This window comes from Chiloscyllium plagiosum, unplaced genomic scaffold, assembly GCF_037043375.1.
Source record: "Chiloscyllium plagiosum isolate Xiang-an unplaced genomic scaffold, Cpla_swu_hap1 HiC_scaffold_3, whole genome shotgun sequence".
In the NCBI taxonomy this organism is placed as follows: Eukaryota; Metazoa; Chordata; class Chondrichthyes; order Orectolobiformes; family Hemiscylliidae; genus Chiloscyllium; species Chiloscyllium plagiosum.
The window spans coordinates 19,468,123-19,492,449 of NW_028270141.1; the positions used below are offsets into that span (position 1 = coordinate 19,468,123).

The 24,327-nt window shown below is 41.7% G+C and overlaps 1 protein-coding gene across 3 annotated transcripts in view; it reads right to left on the reverse strand.

Moving 5' to 3' along the window:
- The window catches only part of LOC122541331 (grainyhead-like protein 1 homolog), a 122,740-nt gene that overhangs the window by 65,935 nt on the left and 32,478 nt on the right, over window positions 1-24,327 (reverse strand). For all 3 annotated transcript variants that reach the window (XM_043678020.2, XM_043678014.2, XM_043678006.2), the window contains 5 exons: window positions 21,640-22,018; window positions 14,952-15,028; window positions 10,567-10,723; window positions 9,983-10,094; window positions 4,434-4,528 (listed from right to left, as the gene is read on the reverse strand). In XM_043678020.2, coding sequence (XP_043533955.2) covers window positions 4,434-4,528; window positions 9,983-10,094; window positions 10,567-10,723; window positions 14,952-15,028; window positions 21,640-22,018 — 820 coding nt within the window. The remainder of the gene's footprint in view (window positions 1-4,433; window positions 4,529-9,982; window positions 10,095-10,566; window positions 10,724-14,951; window positions 15,029-21,639; window positions 22,019-24,327) is intronic.

Below are 24,327 nucleotides of genomic sequence, written 5' to 3' on the forward strand. Positions count from 1 at the left end.
AGCAACAGAATAATAAATATATTGTGCATTGCACAGCAAAATGCTCGTGTGATTACTGAGTGTATTTAAGGCAGAGATAGATAGGTTCTTAATTAGTAAGGAGATCAAGGGTTACTGCGAGAAAGCAGGAGAAAGGGGTTGATAAATATATCAACCATGATCGAATGGTGGAGTAGACTTGATGGGCCGATTGGCCTAATTCTGCTCCTTTATTTTATGGTCTAACACATGGTAAAATAAGCAATATCATAAGAGATCTGCTTATAGCATTTACCCAATTACAACTGAACAAGTCAACTTGTGCTGCTTGGTAGTACTCTCACCTCAAGGTTTAAGAGTTCAAAGTTCAAACTTCATTCATGGACCTTGAGCACCTAACGTAGACTAACACAACAAAATACAGTATCTGAGAAAATACTGCACTGTCGAAGCTGGTTTCCCTCAGACTCTAGGAGCTGCCGACATTCACAGATTAAGGATTGTATGGCACTAAAGGAGTAACAGGAAACTGTTCTAATCAATATTCCACTTAATTCCCCACGTCCCCCCACCCATCCAAACAATACCATGGCAAACAGACTAATTGGGCTTTAATTTGTTTGTGGGATCATGTATTGCACCAAATAGCCGCTGTATCTGTCTAAAAATCAACAATCACTGCACTCTAAAGTCAATAGTAATATTTGCCTATGGACAGCCTGTACAAAAGGTCGAGTACACTGGGTCTGGTGCCCCCTACACTTTACAAGATAATTGTCTCTAAATAATGGCCATTTAATCTGGTGTCAAATTTACAACAGCACATGAAAAGTGTAAATAATTCTCTAGAAGGCTCTCCACCCGAAGCAATAATTTATCTCTCCAGACACTGACTAAACAATTTTTTAAAGTTCTAGCATTCACCTTAACTTTAATTAATCTTTTCTTTAAATGCAGTGCAAAAGGGAAGGAAGGGACAGGAGAGAACAAACGGCAAGGAGGGAAAAGGAGCGAAAGTGAAGGAAAGTTTGGAGCCACATCCTAATCTCACTTCTCCTTATGGTTTCAAAATTAAACCTGATTCAATGTGATGGGCTATTAATTCAGTGAATGGAGAGGAGGGAGCCAAGGAACAGTACTCTGAACGCTCAGCTCCTGTGCGCTTTTAGCATCAAGCCAAGATGTGTGCAGCAGGTCCCAGTTTGGGTGCATTATATCTACATTTTAGACATACTTAATGATCACTCTTACTTGTAGACATGTTGATATATGAGTCCATCAGCCACAAAGTTGGTTCCTCCACTGATCAAAGCACCATGCATTGGATCAGGGCCTCCTGCATCATCCAAGAAACATTTCAAGATGCTGCTGGAGTGTGTAAGAAAGGATTACACAAATGGAAGCGCCTCTGCTCATTATTTTGGCACTGCCCTGCGCCCATTTCTTTTGACCTTTCACATAGTTTTCCCAATTAAAAAACAGAACTCATTGTACAGTTATTTAGTCAAGACACACAGACATTAACAATTCATAATTGTCTGTTAAAGTCTCCTGAACGCCATTACTCAGGCTCATCTGATTGGCTGCAACTGTTCATGTTTTTTTTTGCAGATTTGTATTTGCAGATAGATTCTATTTTGTTCAAATAGCACACGGTCAGAGGGCAGACAATCCATGTGACATTTTATAAATTCCTACTTTGGAAACAGAACTGGTCTGACTCAAGGTTAGAATACAGACAGACTCTAACCTCACACCTTGAATGCACTGTCTGAGCTGAGATGTCACCTTTTTTAAATAAAACCTTAAGTTATCTCAAGGCTGTAACTTGAAAGAAATTCTGGGATTTACATATTAATCAGGTGAAACCCGCATCCCCATTCTGAGTGATTAAAGACTTAACAGCAGTCTAGGTTTGTCCAATACATTGCACCAGTTGTTTGACACTATGATCTTTTACTATAAATTCTGCGTCCTACCCTATTAACTACCTGATGAAGGAGCAGCGCTCTGAAAGCTTGTACTTCCAAATAAACCTGTTGGACTATAACCTGGTGTTGTGTGATTTTTAACTGTCCATCCCAGTCCAACACTGGCACCTCATGGCTTCTGGTAAATTTGGGGTGGCATGGCGGCTCAGTGGTTAGCACTGCTGTCTTACAGCACCAGGGATCCAGGTTCGATTCCAGCCTCGAGTGACTGTCAGTGTGGAGTTTGCACATTCTCCCTGCGTCTGTGTGGGTTTCTTCCGGTTTCCTCTCACAATCCAAAGATGTACAGGTCAGGTGAATTGGCTGTGCTAAATTGCACATAGTGATAGGTGCATTAATCAGAGGGAAGTGGGTCTGGGTGGGTTACTCTTCAGAGGGTCAATGTGGACTGGTTGGGTCAAAGGGCCTGTTTCCACACTGTAGGGAACCTAATCAAACTTTGATTGACAAAAAGAGCTCAGCTTGTCTGCACTTTTTAAAATGAAAACAACAAATGCTGGAGACCACAGTGGGTCCAACAACACCATGGAGAGACAGCAAGCTAACATTTTGAGTCGAGATGGCTTTTCATCTGAAGTGGTGAAGTGGAGAGGGGACAACATTTATGCTCCTGTTGGGGGGAGGGGAGGGGCAGTGATGGTGGTAGTGGGTGTAGGCTGCTGATGGAGAAAAGACGTTGATAGTTTAGATTAAGTGATTGGAATGTCAGAATAACCGAAGAATGGTGTGTCTAACTGCCAGACTGGAAAGGACAGTAAGTGGAATAGGGGGAGGGGAGGACATGGCAACAAGCTAAAAGATGGAAGAAATGGGAGCTGGTTCACAATTTGAAGGTGTTGAGCTCTATATTAAGTCCAGAAGGCTATAAAGTGCTTAGTGTGAAGATGAGATGTTGTTCCTCTAGTTTAAGCTGTGATTCACTAGAACACTGCCATATGCTGAGGGCAGACATGTGGGCATGTGAGCAGGATGCTATGTTAAAATGACTGGCTACAGGAAGGTCAGGGTCATGCTTACACACAGACCAGAGGTGCTCTGCAAAGCAGTCACCCAGCCTGCATTGGGTTTCTCCCAATGTAGAGCAGATCCCAACTTTCCTGTAGCCAGTCATTTTAACACAGCGTCCTACTCACATGCCCACATGTCTGCCCTCACCATACCGCAGTGTTCCAGTAAATCACAGAGCAAACTGGGGGAACAACATCTCATCTTCAGACTAGGCACGTTACAGATTTCTGGACTTAATATTGAGTTCAACACCTTCAGATTGGGAATCAACTCTCATTTCTTCCTCTTCTTTTAGCTTGTTGCCATGTCCTCCCCTCCCCCCATCCCACTTACCGTCTTTTCAAGTCTAGCAGGAGACTCATCATTGTCCTGCCATCCTCACATTCCAATCACTTAATCTGAACTATCAACATCTTTGCTCCCTACACCCACTATCCACACCCCCTCCAAACTACAGCATAAATCTGTGCCCTCACATTTCACTTCAGCCCTGATGAAGAGTCATCTAGACTCAAGACGTTAGCTTGTTCTCTCTCTCCATTGATGCTGTCTGACCCGTTGTGATCTCTTGCATTTGTCATTTTCAATACAGATTCCAGCATCTGCAGTAATTTGTTCCTGCACTTCTTTTTAAATTCGCTGCAAACACTTCAATTAAAAACTTTAAAACATTGTTAATGAATTGCTCATTGCGATTCTTGCTGGTGAAGCATCATAGCTGTTACTGTTCAGTCAGCAGTAGACATTTTGCCCAGAGTCAAGATTAGTGTGGTGCTGGAAAAGCACAGCAGGTCTGGCAACATCCGAGGAGTAGGAAAATCAACATCAATTTTCCTGCTCCTCGGAGGCTGCCTGACCTGCTGTGCTTTTCCAGCACCACTCTAATCTTGACTCTAATCTCCAGCATCTGCAGTACCCACTTCCGCCATTTTGCCCAGAATGAAGATTCTTCTCCTGATGATGTTCACCAAATTACATTCCAATATAGAGTGGCATCCATAAACCACCAGGCTGAATCAATCTTACAGCAGACACCAGGAGACAACAGAGAATCAAGATGTTCATGGCTCTAGGCCAGGTGGGCTTAAACCCAAAGAGAAAGTTAAGTTGTAGAAACGACTTGAGAAGTTCAATCAAGTTTAAATATTCAGAAATAAACATAAAATCCTGCAGATGGTGGAAATTGGAACTAAAATCAGAAAATACAACTTTGAAGACAGAAGCAAAGATCATGCTTTGGAATCAAATACTCTTCTTTGAATTGAGGGACAGTTACATTGAAGAGTCTTTGGACTTGAATCGTTAATTCTGTTTCTTCTCCACAGAAGTTGCCAGATTGACCGAGTATCTCTAGTTTTTATTCTAAATATTTACGTTTATATCACCTTGACTAGTGAAAACTGCATCACCTTATAACAAATTGAAATGTGCTGCAGCGCAGCAATCCAGCCCTACCTTAGCTTCATCATTGATGTCCCATGTAAAGGAGATGGCATTGTAAGCGATTTCTTCAATGTTGCTAATTGTGTTGAAACTTTCTTTGTAATCAGCTGTAGGAAAACAGTAATAAGGGACTGATCATATTAAATTAAAAATGAGTTTTACCAAACCTAGCTAAACTTGAACTGCAAAAACAAAAGCAGACTCCCAAGACAGCACAACCCCAAGACAAAAACTCAAATATAAATCAGAGCCTCCAAAACCACAGGGTATGACCTCAAATGGAAGCTTTAAGGCCAAAGCCTTTGACATGGTAATGGTACCATAAAACTTGGATCAATTCCTGATAGCTGCAAGGCTCCTTTAAAAAGCTCACATATGGCATTCTACAGTCTAACTGACTGCTCAATAATATCTGACTCCTGTTTGGTGAAAATGTAAGCGTTCATTCAACCTGTCTTCTCATCAACAACGCAGATGAGCTGAGGGGAGGGTCAAGTGAGAGGCAATGGTGTAATGGCAATGTCATAGACTAGTAATCCAGACACCTAGGGGCATGGGTTCAAATCCCTTTACAATACAGTGAGATGTAAATTCAATAATATCTGAGATTAAAAGCTAGCCCAATAACAACCCTGTAACCACTGACCATTGCCAAAAACACAGGACTCCAGGGGAACAGAATCCATAATTAAATTGCATTGCCCCAGTTTTTTTTGACTTTCAGAAGCTAGATGTGCACAAATGCACAAAAAAGTTCTTTACTCTTCACTTTTTACCTAAGCTTGCATTTCTTTTAGACTTAGGGAATAAGAAAGTAAAAGTGGGGTAGAAAGAATGTTAATTTGTATAGTGCACCCTTGTATAATATCTCACGTTACATTAAGTCCATTTGATTTTCGTAATGATCTTATTGCTTCACATAGTTCCCTAATAATTCACTGCCACAGAAGTCAGTAAGTATATTTAATATGGAGATAGATATGTTCTTGATTGTCAAGGGGATCAAAGATTATGGGAAGAAAGCGGAAGAATGGGGTTGAGAAACTTATCAGCTATGATTGAATGGCGGAGCAAACTCGATGGGCTGAATGGCCTCACTTCTGCTCCTATGTCTATGGTCTTGTGGTCTAATATTGGTGTATTCTGGCAGTTGGTAGGAGCCCTCTGTCTGGATTACCCAGGACAAAGTGTCTTTGCGGGCCTATCTGTGCAAAGTTTTTAGTTTCCTAGGAGTCTGAGAGACCGAGTGGCAACGAGACGTTAATCATCTAAATGAGACATTACCTGTTGTCAAGGCGCGTTCCTCCTCTGTGTTGCTCATTTTACAGGCAACCTAGAGAGGGGCTTCCCTCACAAACTGGCAACTTGTATTTAAGAAGTAAAGATCATTTACTTTTTTCCTTGTGTTCAGTACCTATGCTAATCAAATCCTCCCTCTTTATATTTTTCACTATAGTTCATTTGCCAAGGCTCTCAAAAAGGTTAAGAAAAAGAGTTCTCCTGTGTTTACTTTACCCTGAACTGTAAAGGTCGATTGAGAAATCAATCTATGGTTTCACATGAGAAACTGCTTAAAAAATCCATTCAGTGAGACTCATCAGTTTGAAAATGTAATAATAGTCACTGACGTCTTGCATGACAACCAACCATGTCTATCCTATAATTATTAAAGCCTTGCAAATGGTTTTAGATTGCAAGATAAAACTGCCACTTACAAGTTTGAGTGGAGGAAAGAGAGGAAATTGCATATTCTGCTCAGTCCTTTGACTACAGGAGTTGGCATGTTATGTTGAGGTTGTATAGGATGTTGATGAGGCATCTTCTAGAGTAGTGTGTCCAGTTCTGGTTACCCTGTTTTGGAAGGATATTATTAAGCTGGAGAGGGTTCAGAAAAGATTTACCAGGATGTTGTCAGGAATGGAGTGTTTGAGTTATGGGAGAGGCTGGATTGGCTGGGACTTCTTTCACTGAGGTAAAGGAAGTTGAGGGGTGACCTTATAGAGGTTTATAAAATCATGAAGGGTATAGATTAGGTGAATGGCAGGTATATTTTCCCTAGGACGGGGGAATTGTAAATTAGGGGGCACAGTTTTAAGGTGACAGGAGAAAGATTTAAAAAGGACACGAGGGGCAACTTTTTCTTACATAGAGAGTAGTTTGTGTGAAGAATGAACCCCATGTATGGTGAATAAGGGTACAGTTACAAGGTTTAAAAAACATTTGGATAAGTACATGAGTAAGAAATATTTGGAAGGATATGGGCCAAGCACAGGCAGGTGGAACTAGTTTAATTTGGAATTATGGTTGGCATAGACTGGTTGGACTGAAGGGTTTGATGCCATGCTGTATGACTTTGTGATTCTATATGTCTACTTCCATCAATTCTCCTTGTTAACATTGTGAGACACACTCCTTGAAATTATTGGTCATGAAGGATCATCAAGTCAAGTCTTCTGAATTAAATTCAACCTCAGCGTGATGCTGGACTACTAACAGTTATAGCCACATAAGTTCCCACATCAACCTATGGGAAAAGGAGTTGAGACTGTGTTGCTGGAAAAGCACAGCAGGTCAGGCAGCATCCGAGGAGCAGGAGAATCGATGTTTCGGGCCGGAGCCCTTCATCAGGATCAGCCCTTCCTGCTGAAGGGCTCTGGCCCAAAACGTCAATTTTCCTGCTCCTCAGATGCTGCCTGACCTGCTGTGCTTTTCCAGCAACATATTCTCAACTCTGATCTCCAGCGTCTGCAGTCCTCACTGTGTCCTATGGGAAAAGAACCCAGTCCAAGAAAATTATACATACACTAAAGCCAAAGAATTGAGAACATTAATTTAAGTAATCAGATTCTTTTACCTGACCTATCGTCAATGATCATTAGCAATATCTGGGCAACACATTCTCTTCACAACTTAAGGCCAATGCAAATGCAAAACGCACTTGAATCCACCCAAATAAAGACACAACCAAAGCCATCAGACAACACATCCATAGGCACACACTGAACTGCAACCTGATACTATTGCCACTCCCCTCAAATAAACTTCAGAGTCACATACAACCTCGACCATAATGAGTAATTTGCTCATTATAACATGACCACACATACTACATCTTGCAACTAAGAGGCATAACAAGATAATATTACAAGACAATCTACACTCAGATTCAAAGTCAGGTTTACCTCTATTCTCCAAACATGAACGATACAACAATTTTAATGAAGTTACTTTCAATCAAGATAAGAAAGAGAACAATTACAAAAAAGAAAATTAACAGCTGTACAGCAGAATGGGCAAGGTACCTGGAGTGTGGAGATTATTCTTATTCTTATGATTTGGATGCGAGCATAAGAGGTACAGTTAGTAAGTTTGCAGATGACACCAAAATTGGAGGTGTAGTGGACAGCCAAGAGGGTTACCTCAGAGTACAACAGGATCTTGACCAGTTGGGCCAATGGGCTGAGAAGTGGCAGATGGAGTTTAATTCAGATAAATGCGAGGTACTGCATTTTGGGAAAGCAAATCTTAGCAGGACTTATACGCTTAATGGTAAGGTCCCAGGGAGTGTTGCTGAACAAAGAGACCTTGAAGTGCAGGTTCATAGCTCCTTGAAAGTGGAGTCGCAGGTAGATAGGATAGTGAAGAAGGCTTGGTATGCTTTCCTTTATTAGTCAGAGTATTGAGTACAGGAGTTGGGAGGTCATGTTGCAGCTCTACAGGACATAGGTTAGGCCACTGTTGGAATATTGCATGCAATTCTGGTCTCCTTCCTATCGGAAAGATGTTGTGAAATTTGAAAGGATTCAGAAAAGATTTACAAAGATGTTGCCAGGGTTGGAGGATTTGAGCTATAGGGAGAGGCTGAACAGGCTGAGGCTGTTTTCCCTGGAGCGTCAGAGGCTGAGAGGTGACCTTATAGAGGTTTACAAACTTATGAGGGGCATGGATAGGGTAAATAGGCAAAATCTTTTCCCTGGAGTCGGGGAGTCCAGAACTAGAGGGCATAGCTTTAGGGTGAGAGGGGAAAGATATAAAAGAGACCTACGGGCAACTTTTTCACGCAGAGGGTTGCACGTGTATGGAATGAGCTGCCAGAGGAAGTGGTGGAGGCTGGTACAATTGCAACATTTAAGAGGCATTTGGATGGGTATATGAATAGGAAGGGTTTGGAGGGATATGGGCCGGGTGCTGGCAGGTGGGACTAGATTGGGTTGGGATATCTGGTCGGCATGGACGGGTTTCCATGCTGTACATCTCTGTGACTCTATTTGGTTATATATTTAAGTCATAAAGTGAGCATTGTGAGCAACATGGACCTTCGGGCTGGCTGAGACCCCAATACAGGCAGGTCAGTGTTTCATGAACCAAGACATGGAGTTTCAACCAATCTTAGTCCTCTGACAAAATTCAGATCGCAAATCTAATGTTAAACCAGAAAGAAAATCAAAATTCTGATCAACTTGCATAGATATTCGGATCAGAGAGAGACTTGTATGCTTCTAATCTCAGAGTTGAAGCAAGCTATGATTTAGCAAACTCTTTGCAATTGCTTCTTTTGATTGCTTACCCTCAATAAGCAGTGCAAGCTTCTGAAAGGTAATGCTCTAACTGCAATGTTGGGGTGGTGTTCCTCAGGTTAAATCACTACCAGTTGTCTAATGAGAGAGCAGCCCTCTGATCCTCTGGGACTCAGGTGAGTGTGCAGGAGGAGAACGGAGCAAGTGGGAAATCAGCAGCAGTACTGAACAACTTGCAGACGCTGCAGCAGGAGCTCTGAAATGGCAGTAGTTGAAGGGACTGCTTTAAGAAGGCTTTGCCCATCCAGTTGGACCGATAGGTAAGGGTGGCCTATCTTGAAAAATTGGAGGAAATTTTATTTCTCAAGACAGTTTGGCTTTGATCTTTGCAATCTTCCACAGAAATATCAAAGGACCATGCCTTAGCCAGTAGCTGCAGTGGCAACAATTACCCTGAAGTTCTTTGCTTTAGGATTGTTCCTGTTTCTGTTGTGGACATCTAACATACCTCACAGTCAGGCAAAGCAAACTCAAGGAGGTGAACAGTGGCTTGTTTCTAGGGTGGACCAATATACATCACAGAATCCCTACTGTGTGGAAACATGCCATTTGGCCCAACAAGTCCACGCCGATCCTCCGAAGAGTAAACCACCTCTACCCTATTAGAATACATTTCTCCTGACTTAATACACCTAGCCTACACATCCCTGAACACTATGGGCAATTTAGCCAATTCACCTAACTTGCACATCTTTGGACTGTGGGAAGAAACTGGAGCACCCGGAGGAAACCCGCACAGACACGGGGAGAACATACAAACTCCACACAGTCACCCAAGGCTTGAATCAAATCCGGGTCCCTGGCCCTGTGAGGCAGCAGTGTTAACCACTGAGCCACTGTGCCACCCTATTGTTTCCCATTGGTGACCACAGTCAAAGTGAGGCACCTATTCCACAAGGGATAAGTTGGTAACATAAATCACCCCCAACCAAACAAACATTTACTCCCTTTTTATCTGACAGCAAGCAGTTGTTGGTTCCATACCAATGTCAATGCAGCGCTGTTTCGCAGTATGCTGCCGGGAGTGCCAGTATTTCCAGTGCCTAAGTTGCTCATCACGGATTTTATCATCACCAAAAACAACCATTATCACACTCTGAAAATAGAAGGAAATTCAGAATTTTACAATAATGAAGTGCAAGATTTTACTAGGACCATATATTGTACAATGAAAAGGATCTGTAAAGCATTCACTGCATGCAATCAAAACATGGGTAGATTTTGGCCTTTGAATGATAGAGTGGCAGATTTTAAAGAAGTAGTAGATTATCTAATATCTCTTCTGAAGTTAATGGAAATTAAAAAATACCAGGACATGTAAACTTCAAGTTTACTGTCAACTATTTTCCACTACCACAAAGTCAGAATTTACTCCACTTAGTAAGAGGTTTGTGCTTTAGCTACGTAGCAAAATTTTTCACAATGTATATATTTCATTTATGGTTTACATCAAAAAAATCTTTCAGAAATTATTTGAAAGATTGAAAATGGCAGTACGGTACTTGTACAGGGACCAATTATATATATTATGACAATGAAATCAGGTTGACGTTCACACCAACACTTACTCTGACTTTGCTGACTGGATGATGGATTTCTTCATTGGAACCCACTTCTTTGAGTGTGATGGGATAAAACTGTCCTTTGTTCAAATAAGTCATGGTTCCATCACCTGTCTTTTGTTTAAGTGATTTGGAAGCTTCCAAAACATATTCAAATGTACTTCTGTAAAATAGTAAATGAAAAATGAACCATATTTCCAACAGTATTATGATTGTAGTAAAAATGGAATATCATTATTCAAAGTGTATCATCTAATTCTAAAGATCAAGGCTTTTACAGACTAAATGACTTTTAAAAATGGTAAATTCAGACCTAAAGTAACTGCTGCGATCATTGAATTGAGGCAAACTTTGTGAAACAATGATGTGAAGGAGCCGATGTTGGACTGGGGTGGACAAAGTTAAAAATCACACAACACCAGGTTATAGTCCAACAGGTTTATCTGGAAGCTCTAGCTTTCGAAGCACTGCTTCTTCGTCAGGTGGTGAAAAAGCAGCGCTTCGAAGGTATGATTCCAAATAAACCTTTTGGACTATAACCTGGTGTTGTGTGATTTTTAATTTTGCGAAACACAAGTTAGAGTTGTACAAAAACTACACTGAAATGATCCCTTCAACCAAAGTCAGTGAAATCAGACAACCACATCTAGAAGCATCAAGAAATTTGCATCCTGTTTAATTCGCACTTGTATGATAATTTCATATGTCGGGAAATGAAAGGTTTGGCTGCCGTTAGCCAGCTTTGAAAAGCAAATGAGTAGACTCAGAACATACAAATAAATCCAAATCAACAGCTGCTCTGGAGGGGAAGCAGAGACCAGGAAACATCGCTTTGTGAAGGAGAATTCTCAGAAGATACTCTCCCTGTCTGTCCCTCCCTTGTTACTCTCACCAAAAGTCAGTGCCTAGTGAAACGAAAACTTCAAACAACCATTCACTGAGAATTCAAGTGAATTGAATTTGAATTCAATGGGCTTGTTTGCTGTAGACTCTTAGGTAATTCTATACCATGTTAAGTCACGTCAACTGAGATGCCAGGCACTCACTGGAGCACTATTTTTACTGTCAACAGTTCTGAGACAGGGTGGGGTAATTTGGCCAGGCCTTTCACTTCTGACAGGTATGGAGAAATAATTAGATTACTTACAGTGTGGAAACAGGCCCTTCGGCCCAACAAGTCCACACTGACCCGCTGAAGCACAACCCACCCAGACCCATTATCCTACATTTCACCCCCCCCCCCCCCGCTACGGGCAATTTAGCATGGCCAATTCAACTAACCTGCACATTTTTTGGACTGTGGGGGAAAACCAGAGGAAACCCACGCAGACACAGGGAGACACAGGGAGAATGTGCAAACTCCACACAGTCAGTCGCCTAAGGCAGGAATTGAACCCGGGTCTCTGGCGGTGTGAGGCAACAATGCTAACCACTGTGCCATCGTGCCCCTCTAATACATCTTACTATTGAACAACCTCTCAGTAGACTCTGGACGCACACACCTGGATCATCAACAGTGAGTGATAGTAACTCGCACCCGAGAAAATATATCCCAGGAAAATATTAAAATATTTAAGAAAAGGAGGTGGGAATTGTGGAGGGATGGTGTGGAATTGTTGGGGAAATTAATTTATAAATGCTCATTTTCCAGTAAACCTGCTGTGAGCTGGGTCACAATGATTCTTCACAAGCTGTGAAAGAAAGGAAACAATGTTTCCTGTTGTCACTGTGTCAAGAACCAGAGCAGACAAACAGGAGGCCAAAAGAACACAGTAGCCCAGGCAGCATCAGCAAGCGGAGTCAACGTTTCGGTTATAACCCTTCTTCAGGACTAGATGTAAGAATAGGTAAGCTACAGATAAAGTGAGATGGTGGTGGGGGGCGGGGGCTGGGGTTGGGAGAGGCATAATAGTGAGGTAGTGATAGGTGAACACAGGTAGTGGGTACCACCTGGGTGATCGATGGGAGGGACGAATCCGATTGGTAGCTGGAAGGAAGGGTTGATAGGTGGAATGGAAGGGAGGAGGCGGGGCTGGAAAGGGTGATGGTGGATGGGTGGGAAGGTTATTTGAAATTGGAGAACTCAATGTTGAGTCCTCTGGGCTGTAGGCTGCCCAGGCGGAAGATGGTCTGTTGTCCCTCCAATTTGCGGTCTGATTCGCTCTGGCAAATCAGAGGAGGTCGAGGATGGACATATCGGAGGGGGAGTGGGAGGGGAATTGAAATGAGCAGTGACTGGGAGGTCAGGCTGGCCATTTCGGGCCCGGTGAAATGGACACCTAGTTTAATCACATCTCACCAATGTAGAGAAGACCACATTGGAAGCAACCAGCTGCAGTAGACTGGGTTGGAGAAGATGCATGTGAACCTCTGTCTCACCTGGAAGGACTGTTTGGGGCCCTGGATGGAGGTGAGAGAACTGGTGTACAGGCAGGTTTTGCATCTTTTTTCGCTTACAGGGAATGGTATGGAGGGGTTGGGGAATGTAGTGCGAACCCAGAAGTGGCAATGGAAATGGTACCCCCACATCTAGTCTTGAAGAAGGGTTATACCCGAAACGTTGACTTCTCCACCTCCTGATGCTGCCTGGATTGCTGTGTTCTTCCACTACTTTGGATTCCAGCATTTGCAGTTCTTTTGTCTCAAATCAGGTCATGAACCAGAGGCCACTGTTTAAACATTAGGAGTTACACTTTTAGGACTGAGATGAATAAAAAGCTTTTCTCTTGGAGTACTGCATGGCTTTGGAACATTGTCTCAGAAGGCTGTGGAGGCCAAGTAACTGAATATTTTTAAGATCGAGGTGAATAGTTTATTGTTGGGCAAGAGTTTGAAAGGTTAATCGAGGGTAAATGGGAATGTGGAATTCAGAACACAATCAGATCAGCCATGATGTTATTATGTGCAAAAAATGCCAGACAATGACCATCAACAAAAGAATTTAACCATCTCCCCTTGACATTGAATGGCAGTACAATTTCTGAAACATCCACTATCACCATAGTTACCATTGACCAGAAACTGAACTGGAATAGCCACACAAATACTATAGCTAAAAGAGTAGTCAGATTCTAGGAATTCTGTAGGAAGTCACTCACTTCCTGTCTCTGCAAGGCCTTACTGACATCTATAAATGTGTACGTCAGGAGTTTGATTGAATACTCCTCACTTGCCTGGGCAAGTGCAACTTCAATAACATTGAAGAAGCTCGATCCAGGACCATCCAGGGCAAAGCAGCCCACTTGACTGACAACCCATCCACCACCTCAAATAATCACTTCCTTTGCTACCAACCGTCAGTGGCAGTTGTGTAGACTATCTACAAGATGCACTGCAGCAACTCACCAAGGCTCCTCTGACAGTACATTCCAAAAAGTGACCTCTACCACCAGGTTAAGGTCTGAAGATGCATGGGCGTACGATCACCTGCAAGTTCCCCTCCAAGTCACACAATATCCTGACTTGTAACTATATCGCTGTGTTTCACTGGCTCAATATCCTAGAACACTCTCCCTAACAGCACAGTGGTTATCCCTACACCACACTGTAGTTGCTCAAGATGGCAGATCACCATCACCTTCACAAGGGCAAGTAAGGATAGGAACAAATGCTAGCTAAGGACATCCACATCATCTGAAGGAATAATAAAACAAATCCTGTACCTTCTTTGTTCACCAGTGGGGATCAAGATGCATTTTTATATGAATTTCTTTCCACAAATTAATTGGTATGTGGCATTTATGGTAGAAATGAGCTTGATGGGTTGAACTGCTCTTCCTAATTTCTTGCTTTCTTGAGCACCCACATCTTCCAAATTTCTCTGCTACAGTACTATAAATTTTACAAGTGTTGTGCATCAGCTAACATCCCCCAGAAATTAATACCGATTACATTCTGTACACTATAGTAGATTCACTGAATGTTATATCACAGAGTCAACTTGATTCAGCATGACTTGATTAGTGCTTCCCTCTATTAAAAATTCTTGGGTCCAATTTTACTTTCTGACTTAAAGTGAGTTACTATCTACTGCAACTCACTTCACACAATATAGGAGCATTTTATGAAGTTGCAAATGCTACCAATTAAGACACTAATGACGTATTTGAAATGTAAGTATTAGTGTATAAAAATGCACAGGCATTAAGTCTCTATTAAAAGATAACAGGTATGTTTAAAATATTTAACAAATGAAAACGGAAATTGCTGGAGAAACTCAGCAGGTCTGACAGCATCTGTGGAGAGGAAATAGAGTTTACACTTCGAGTCCAGCCACCCTTTATCAGAACTTCAGAACATTAACTCTGTTTTCTCTCCACAGATGCTGCCAGACCTGCTGAGCTTGTTTTTGCTATTTTCAGATCTCCTTTGCTTTATGTAAAAATATTTACCTCATTCTATCAAAGGCATACTCCTCTGAATTCATAGTGGGCATTCGTACATGGAGATCCGTAGGAAAGCCAAATACCTGTGATGAAAGGAAACGTAAGAAGGTGGATTAAAAGGCCAATGTGACCATGACTGCACAGACTTGTCCTTTTTATTCTATTGTGGACATATGAGAGGGAAAATGCTATAAAATCTCATCTTGACCCCAAAGTCAAACGAAAACTATACAACACATCTTATTGAAGCAGGCTTTGTTTCTTGCAAATGCCTTTGAACAAATTAATTAACTATTATATTTTGCACTGAATAATTTATTCATTTCAATGCACCTTAACTAGCACCAATCCTGATTCCAATCAACAATTAGGTTGATGATGGTTGATAAACCTGTAAAGTACTTTATCAATGGTCTTGATTACGTGCAGAAGTATAATTCTATTTGAGTCTGTATGATTACTATTTCTCACCCAGGGTGAACCTTAATACATGACATTTGAGGTTTTGTTCCATTCCTGATGAAGATTATACACCCATGGTACTGTGTCAGCCTGGTCCAGTTGCTAACATTTTCCAAGAATGATTGAAGTCCTGGACCTTAGTAATCGAGGCAGACAAGTCAATGTGGGATGGAGGACCATCCATTGATCCAAAATTGGATGGAAGACCATCCAAACACTGTCAGAGAATGAGAATGAACCTCCTGTTTGACAATGTAGACATTAAAGGTTTAGTGAAGAAATGCAGATAGTTTGCTGGCTATCTTGGCTAACATTCTTCCCATTCCCAGGAATTATTTAACTGGTTATATATTTCATTGATAAGTTTGAAGAATACTTCGAGCAAAACACATGCTTCTTTTGTTAACATAGCAACTGAGTGAAGGCAATTCAAAGCATTTCAGCATGTGAAATGATATCTTGTGCAAAGCAATAAATGAAAGCTTTTCTTCCTCTGAGTAAAGGGTTACAACTTTGTCTCTCCATTAATTTTAACCTAAAGCAGGTGGAGTTTTACACTAGAAAACATCACCCGAGACTCTTGGCTACTTTTCAACTTAAAATCAGCAAAAGGGTAAATATGCACCAACCACAATTCCTCTTCCCATTAGATAAACAATATCTTCCCCACCAGCTTGAGTTTTCCGCTTGTATACTTGCCAACCTGTGATTATTCTTGCACACATTTGATTAGAATGCAAAATCACAGGTTGGCGAGGTTAGAGCTGAAAGCCGACTTGTTTAGTAATTCATATTTTAATCTGTATCCTGTTTGTGTCCTGGGGAGGAGCTGACCTCAGCATTTATCCTGACCCGTATCCTAATTCTGCAATAGTGCTGAGGCTAAAGCACCAGTGTGACTTACACATTGAAAAAATATACAGACTTTGGGATTACCTGTGATTCTAAGGGGCATGTTATAAATTCAATTATTCCTGTATTGCTGTTGCAGAACAATTGTGGAATTTTTGAAATCAAGAAGAATGGACAAAAGTAGCAAATGTCTGCACCATAAGTCATCAGTAAGACTGAATGTAAGTACAGACCCAGAGTCCTCAATTGCTTCTCATATGACAAGAGACAACGTGCAGAGGCAGGAATTTGATGATTCAACCTCAGAACACTCCATTGTATTTGACAGCCAGTGAAGAACTTTTGAAACACACTCATTGTTATCATGTAGGAAATAAGGCAACCAACATCGACACAGCAAGCTTCCACAAATCGCAATGGAATATAAACAGATAGTCTTTTAGTGAAACCAAAACTGAAAATATTTATAATATTTAGGTCTGACAGCATTTATGGAGAGAAACAGTGTTAATGTTTCAGGTCAAAGAACCTTCAGAATTGTCCTGATGAAGGTAATCAACCAGTGATGAGACTGTAAAATAGAAGAGCAGAATTAGACCATTCAGCCCATTGGGTCTGCTCTGTCATTTGATCATGGTTGAAATGTTTCTCAATCTCATTCTCCTGCTTTCTCCCCATAACCCCTGATTCCCTTACCAATCAAGAATCTAGCTTTGTCTTAAATACGCTCAATGACTTGGCTTCCACCAGCCCTCTGCAGCAATGACTTCCATGGATTAGCTACCTTCTGGCTGAAGAAATTCCTCCTTATCTCGGTTCTATGTTGTCCCTTCACTCTGAGGCTGTGCCCTCAAGTGCTAGTCTCCCCTACTAGTGGAAACATCTCCATGTCCACTCTATCTAGGCCTGTCAGCATTCTGTAAGTTTCAATCAGATCCCCCCATATCTTTCTAAACTCCTTCACGTACAGGCCCAGAGTCCTCAACTGCTTCTCATATGATAAGTCTTTCATCCCTAGGATCATCCATGTAACCATTTTCTGGACTCCTCCAATGCCAACATATCCTTTTTTATATACAGGTTGAAAATTGTTCACAATATTCCAAACGCAGTCTGACCACAGCCTTATACAACCTCAGCAGTGCATCTCTGCCCTTGTATTCTAGCCCTCTTGAAATGAATGCTAACAATTCATTTGACTTCCTAACCACTAAGTGAACCTGCATGTTTACCTTAAGAGAATCCTGAACTAGAACTACCAGGTCCATTTAAGCTTCAGATTTCCAAAGCCTTTCCCCATTCAGAAAATAATCTATGCTTCTATTCTTCATACCAAAGTGCATAACCTCATACTTTCCCACATTGTATTCCATCTGCCATTTCATTGCCAACTTGCCTAGCATATTCAAGTGTTTCAGCAGCCTCTTCGATTCATCAATATTACTTGACCCTCCACCTATCTTTGTGTCATCTGCAAACCTAGTAACAATGTCCTCAGTTCCTTCATCCAGATTGTTAATATATAACATGAATAGTTGTGGTCCTAACACTGACCCCTGTGGAACTCACAAGTCACTGGCTGACATCCCAAAAAAGACTCATTTATCCCTACTCTCTGCCTTCTGTCAGCCATTCCTCTATCAATGCCATACCTTACTCCTAACACTACAGGCAATTATCATATTTCCCAGCCTCCTGTGCAGCACCTTGTCAAACACCTTTGGAAATCCAATTAGATCATGTCCACTGGTTCTCCTTTTGTCTAACTTGCTTGTCACCTCCTCAAAGAATTCCAACAGATTTGTCAAGCATGACTTCCCCTTGACGAAGCTGTGTTGATTCAGTCCTATTTTACCAAGCACTTCCAAGTACACTACAATCTCATCCTTAATAATGGACTCTAAAATCTTACCAATGACCAAGATCAGGTTAACTGGCCTACAGTTTCCTGTTAGTGTCTTCCACTGTGTAGACTGATGCAAAGTACCTATTCAGTTCCTCCACCATTTCCTCTACTACTTCTCCAACCTCAGTTTTCAGCCTCCAATGTTCACTCTTACCTCTCTCTTTTTAGATACTTGCAATCTTCATTAATATTACTAGCTAGCTTACTCTCATATTTAAACTTCTTCTCCACCAACCACCTCCCCCCAACTCCCCCCACTCCACACACACACACCTTATTCTTTTGTTAGCTATCTTCTGCTGGTTTTTAAAGACTTCCCAATCCTCTGGTTTTCCATTAATCTTCACCACATTATATGCTTTCTCTTTTGCTTTTGTGCTGTTCCTGACTTCACTTGTCACCCATGGTTGCCCCATCCTCCCCTGAGTTTTTTTCTACTTCCTTGGGATGAATTTCTGCTGTGCCTCCCAGATTATCCCCAGTAACTCCTACCATTGCTGCTCCACTGTCTCCCCTTCCATGCCTCATTACATATTACCAAATCCAGAATTGCCGGTTTCTTAGTGGACTCTACCACAAGTTGCTCCAAAAAACCAATCTCAAAAACATTCCATTAATTCCTTTTCTTGAGATCTGCTACCAAGCTGGTTTTCTCAGTTCACTGGCATAATGAAGACTCCTATGATTATGTAACAGTGTCTTTCTTACATGCCTTTTGCATCTCCTGATTCAATTCTTCTCACATCTTGACAACTGCTCGGAGGCCTGTACACAACTCTCATCAGGATAAATTAGCAAGAACTCCAAACAGAATCGAAGTTTAAGTGATTTTTAAAACTGTGCTAAGGTATTGAAGTTTCATTGGATTATCACCAAAGCATGTGTTCGTATGCATCTGCAGTCTGTGACCTTCTAGGTAGTTGAGGTCACTGGTTTGGAATATGTTGTCAGAGCAGCCTTGGTGAGTTGCTGTGATGCATTTTGTAAATGGGTTTCACTGTGGCTTCTGATAGCTGGTGGGGAAGGAAATGAATGTTGGAGGTATTGGATCGGGTGTCAGTCTAGCAGTTTCTTTGTCAAGCTTCTTAAAATGTTAGGGAAGCTACACTCATCCAGGCAAGTGGAGTGCTCCATCAAACTCCTGGTATGTACATTGTATATGTCAGGAAAGCTTTGAAGAGTTAGGAGGTGAGTGACTTCCAGCAGAAATCGCAGCATCTGACTTGCTCTTGTAACTATTGTATTTGTGTAGCTGTTCAAGTTCAGGTCAGAGGTAAGGTTGGATATTCAGTGTCACGTACAAACGATCAGGGGTAAGATTTGCATTTGGTCATCTAATTCACTATCATCTTATGCAGTTTGGTGTCAACAGTTTGGTTTATGATGCTCCTGGGAAGCACCTTCAGATTTTTCAATGAGTTACACACAAATGGCTGTTTTAGACAGGAATTCATAACTAAGTTCTTTTTTTTGCATATTCATTGCAATGAATTCATTTGTAACATACTTTTTTTTATCTGTAATGTTGGCAAACAGTAACACCTGTAATGGTTAAAGCTGTTTTCTTGTTATACAAGATTATCAGATTGCTGTAAATTGTTGTGGCAAGAAATGAGGTTCCTACTCAGACCAAGTTAATTACAGCCTTAGTGTGCTCCACGTAATGGTGTAATTGTTCCAAATTATGAAATAGATATAAAAGTGTTTATACCAGTCAAGAAACAACTTGCATTTGTATTGCATCTTTAACACAGTAAAAACACCCCAAGGCACATCACAGGAGTTTTATCAAAAAAATATTGACACCAAGCCACATAATGAGAAATTTGGGCAGATGATGATGGTTATAGAGGCAGATTTTATGAAGAATCTTAAAATTGAAGAGTGTAGAATTGCAATGAGCTTTCCAGAAGGAATATCAGAGCTTAAAGCCTAAGTAGCTGACAACATGACTGTCAATGGTGGAGTGATTAAAATCAGAGATTTAAGAGTGACAAGCCCACAATCCATGGAGCGCAGATCTTTCAGACGTGGTCAAGTTGGAGGACACTGCAGAGATCAAGAGGAGAGAGAGAGAGATATGAAAACATAAATGAAAACTTTAAAACTGAGATTTTGTTGTCTCAAAAGCCAACTTAGGATGGTATGCACAGCATTATAGGGTGAGCAGAAGTTTGTGCAAGTTAGGATACAGGTAGCAGAATTTTGGATGAGCTCATGTTTATGTAGAATTAAAGATGACAGACTGGCATTCCTATTCCTTTAGTTCTGTTCGAAACATTTCTATCTGTCACATGCCAAATCCTGCATACCATTCCAGCTTTTGTTCTCTAAACAGTTAATTCTCTGGAACCCATTCAGCATTACGTTTCTTACTATTTTTTTGCCTTCAAATTTGTACTGATTCCAGATATAATAACCAGAATTTTTTTTAAGCCCTACTATAATAAACGCTCTGGACTCTATCTGTAAGAATGACCCTGACCTTCCAGTTACTTGCCATTTCGATAACACCATCTTGCTCCAGTGCTAACATTGTTATGCTAGGCTTCCTGCAGTGCTCCAGTGAAAGCTGGTGCAAGCTGAAGGTACAGTTTCACATTTTCTATGGAAGCACTTCACAGCCCTCTGGATTCAACATTGAGTTTCAACAACCTCAGAGCATGAATTCTGTCCTTCATGTTGACTACACCTGCCAGTTTGCATCCAATCTCTGTAATAATCCAAATGAAAATTAGCCATCCACAAAAAGGGAAAGTGGAAATATCTGAAGGGATGGGCTACACTAACAATTTGCAATGAAAAGCTGTCATTATGATCCCACATTTTCCACAGAACAGAAGTAATCCCAGATGGTAATGAATCAGCAGATAGTTTTATACTCTGCTGGATTTTTCTTTTCAGACAGGTTGCTCAATGGGCTGCAATTCACTGTTCTTTTCATATTACTGCGCAATGTGAGTATCACCCCAAATGATGTACTCTTTACTAAGTAAGTAGACGATGTGGCACACCAAGGTTAAACTATAATTAATAATGCTGCAAGTAGTCTTACATGTCCTGGTCCATTTCAATACTGCTTCGTGGCACAATAGATAGATGAGAGATTGGTTTAACCTCTTCCATCAATTGTATCAAGTTCTCAATCTACATCAGGCCGCTATGGCATTGAGGATAGAAATTCAGCCATCCATGGCCTTGTTCTATATAACCATAACAGTGCCTTAGGATGGCATTAAGAGGGCTAAGAGATGATCATCTTCCATCTGCCCTCTCAGGGAAACCAAAACTAAAATATGGGGTATTTTGAACTAATCATATTTGACTCCAAACATTAACTGTTTCTCCACAGATGTTGCCAGACATTTCTCCAACACTTTCTGTTTTGATTTAAACTACAGGGTTGTCATTCCATGATAAAGGAGACTAAGCGCTAACAACTATGTCAGATCGTGCAATAAATGTGTAAATTACCTCTTGAGTGCCTTCCTTGAAATTCTCTGTGAAAGTTGTGTCTGGAGTTCTTCTCTGTGACTGTACAGTTGAGGCAAAGTGGTCACCATGAGGATTTCGATCATGAATGACCGAGCGCTCAGGAGGCTCGCTGCAATATGATGTTGGCAGCATTCCCACAGAAAAGTTATTAGGGTTCATTTCGGTTTTAATAGATTGTGTTGGTACTGTTGTGACAGAGACAGTGACAGTAGTGTCTGTGTTTGTAAACTGATTTACTTTATCGTGTCCGACGGAGTGGCCAGGCAACACCAGATTGACTGGCAAAACTCTCAGTTGTTGCACTCGATTATCTGCGGTGGAAATGACTGGGTGATCTGTTGCAGACAGCATGCAATTCCTTAAAAAGAAAAGACAATAATTTCATACATACTGTAATGTAATGGCGACATGGAAAACCACTTAACCATTTAAAGCTGATTTGTCAACCTTGCCATTATTTCCCTCAAAACAACCTTTTTTGATAATGGGTAGATTTTAACTAGGAGGAAGCGCTCACTAATCAGCTATATTGCCTGGCAGAGAAGTGTGTCCCCCAACACAGATTATCTTAAGCACACATTGTGCAATCATAGTTCCTATCTTAAAATGAGCCTCTCACCTGAATCAAACATGTGCTTTTAGTCTGGTACTTTTAAAACAGTGGCAAATGTACTGGTAGTATTAGGTGACGGTGCTGCTATTGACACTATGGGAAGTCCTGTCAATGTCAAGTAAAGCCACTCAAAATTAATCTTAAATTTCTTATGAACTATTTATGTTTCCAATAAAGCAATAAAGGAAGAATTATGGAGCAAAAAGCTTCATCAATCTGAAGTTCAAAATGCAAGAGAGTTATTAATTTTGTTCCACGAAGCCAAAGGTTTGTCAAAACATTAGCACATTCAAAGATTCATAAGTAAAGCAGTGCAAACAGGAAGTGCCACAAACATATTGAGCATATCAGATCTGACAGAGAGGAGACTTTCATACTGAGGGAACCCAGCCCAGTCCAGTCCACAAGGGGAGACAGTGACACTGTGAGGGAGACCAGCCCAGTCCATGAGGGGAGACAGTGACACCAAGAGGGTGTCCAGTCCAGTCCATGAGGGGAGACAGTGACACTGTGAGGGGGTCCAGTCCAGTCCACAAGGGGAGACAGTGACACTGAGGGTGTCCAGCCCAGTCCACAGGGGAGACAGTGACACTGTGAGGGGGTCCAGCCCAGTCCACAGGGGAGACAGTGACACCGTGAGGGAATCCAGCCCAATCCACAAGGGGAGACAGTGACACTGTGAGGGGGTCCAGCCCAGTCCATGAGGGGAGACAGTGACACTGTGAGGGAATCCAATCCAGTCCACAAGGGGATGCAGTGACACTGTGAGGGGGTCCAGCCCAATCCCACAGGGGAGACAGTGACACTGTGAGGGGGTCCAGCCCAGTCCACAGGGGAGACAGTGACACTGTGAGGAGGTCCAGTCCAGTCCACAGGGGAGACAGTGACACTGTGAGGGGGTCCAGCCCAGTCCATGAGGGGAGACAGTGACAATGTAAGGGAATCCAATCCAGTCCACAAGGGGATGCAGTGAGACTGTGATGGTGTCCAGTCCAGTCCACAAGGGGAGACAGTGATCCTGTAAGGGAGTCCAGCCCAGTCCACAAGGGGAGACAGTGACACTGTGAGAGAGTCCAGCCCAGTCCACAAGGGAGACAGTGACACTGTGACAGGGTCCAGTCCAGTCCATCCCAGCCTAGTCCAGTCCATGAAGGGAGACACTGACCCCATGGGGGTGTGCAGTCCAGTCCAGTCCATCCCAGCCTAGTCCAGTCCAGGAGGGGAGACAGTGACACTAAGGGTGTCCAGTCCAGTCCAGCCCAGACCAGGAGGAGAGACACTAACACTGAGGGAATCTAGTCCAGTCCAGGAGGGAAAACAGTGACACTGAAGTCAAGCCAGGGTCTCATCGTTAATCAACACGAAAACAGCATTAATATTAAAATAGTTTATTTATAAAGTTCAAATTGCACAGGCAATTGATTTCTGTTTCCACTGAAAATAAGGATATGCAATCACTGGCTTTATGGAATATCTCCACAATAAATATTAAATGTAGTGAGTTTTTTATTAATAAAAATAGAAAAATGACAGACAGGTAAATCAAGTTGTTCCACAAAGCTTACTTGACAACTTTATAACTGGACTATCAAATAATTATTTTTGTCCCCATTGATTACTCTTCCCCTACCAGCCACTTCTTCCTCTTCAGCTGAATCATTTCAGGCCCAACACCCGCCCACTGACAAACTCACGTCTACTCAAGCAGCCATAGACTCCTAAGACAGGCAAACAGACAAAACACAATCTCGAAAACTCTTCTTTGACCTCCTCAGAAAATCAAAACCAGAAGCTCCCATGGACTAAGTGTTACCTAGAAAAGACATTGGCTTTCCAAATAATAATGTGTCCAGGTCAGGAATTGGTTCAGCTGCTTCTTGAAGGTATGTCATATATTACACTGTGCAGTCAATGAAGTGTTATTCCCCCATTACCAACAGCAACTTTAATAATATTATGAGCTGAATCACTCAGTGAATTGTTCAGCTAACCTGTATTTCTAGCTTTGCTTGTTTTCATTTCCCATACTCGGTTACTCAACCATTTCAATGTTA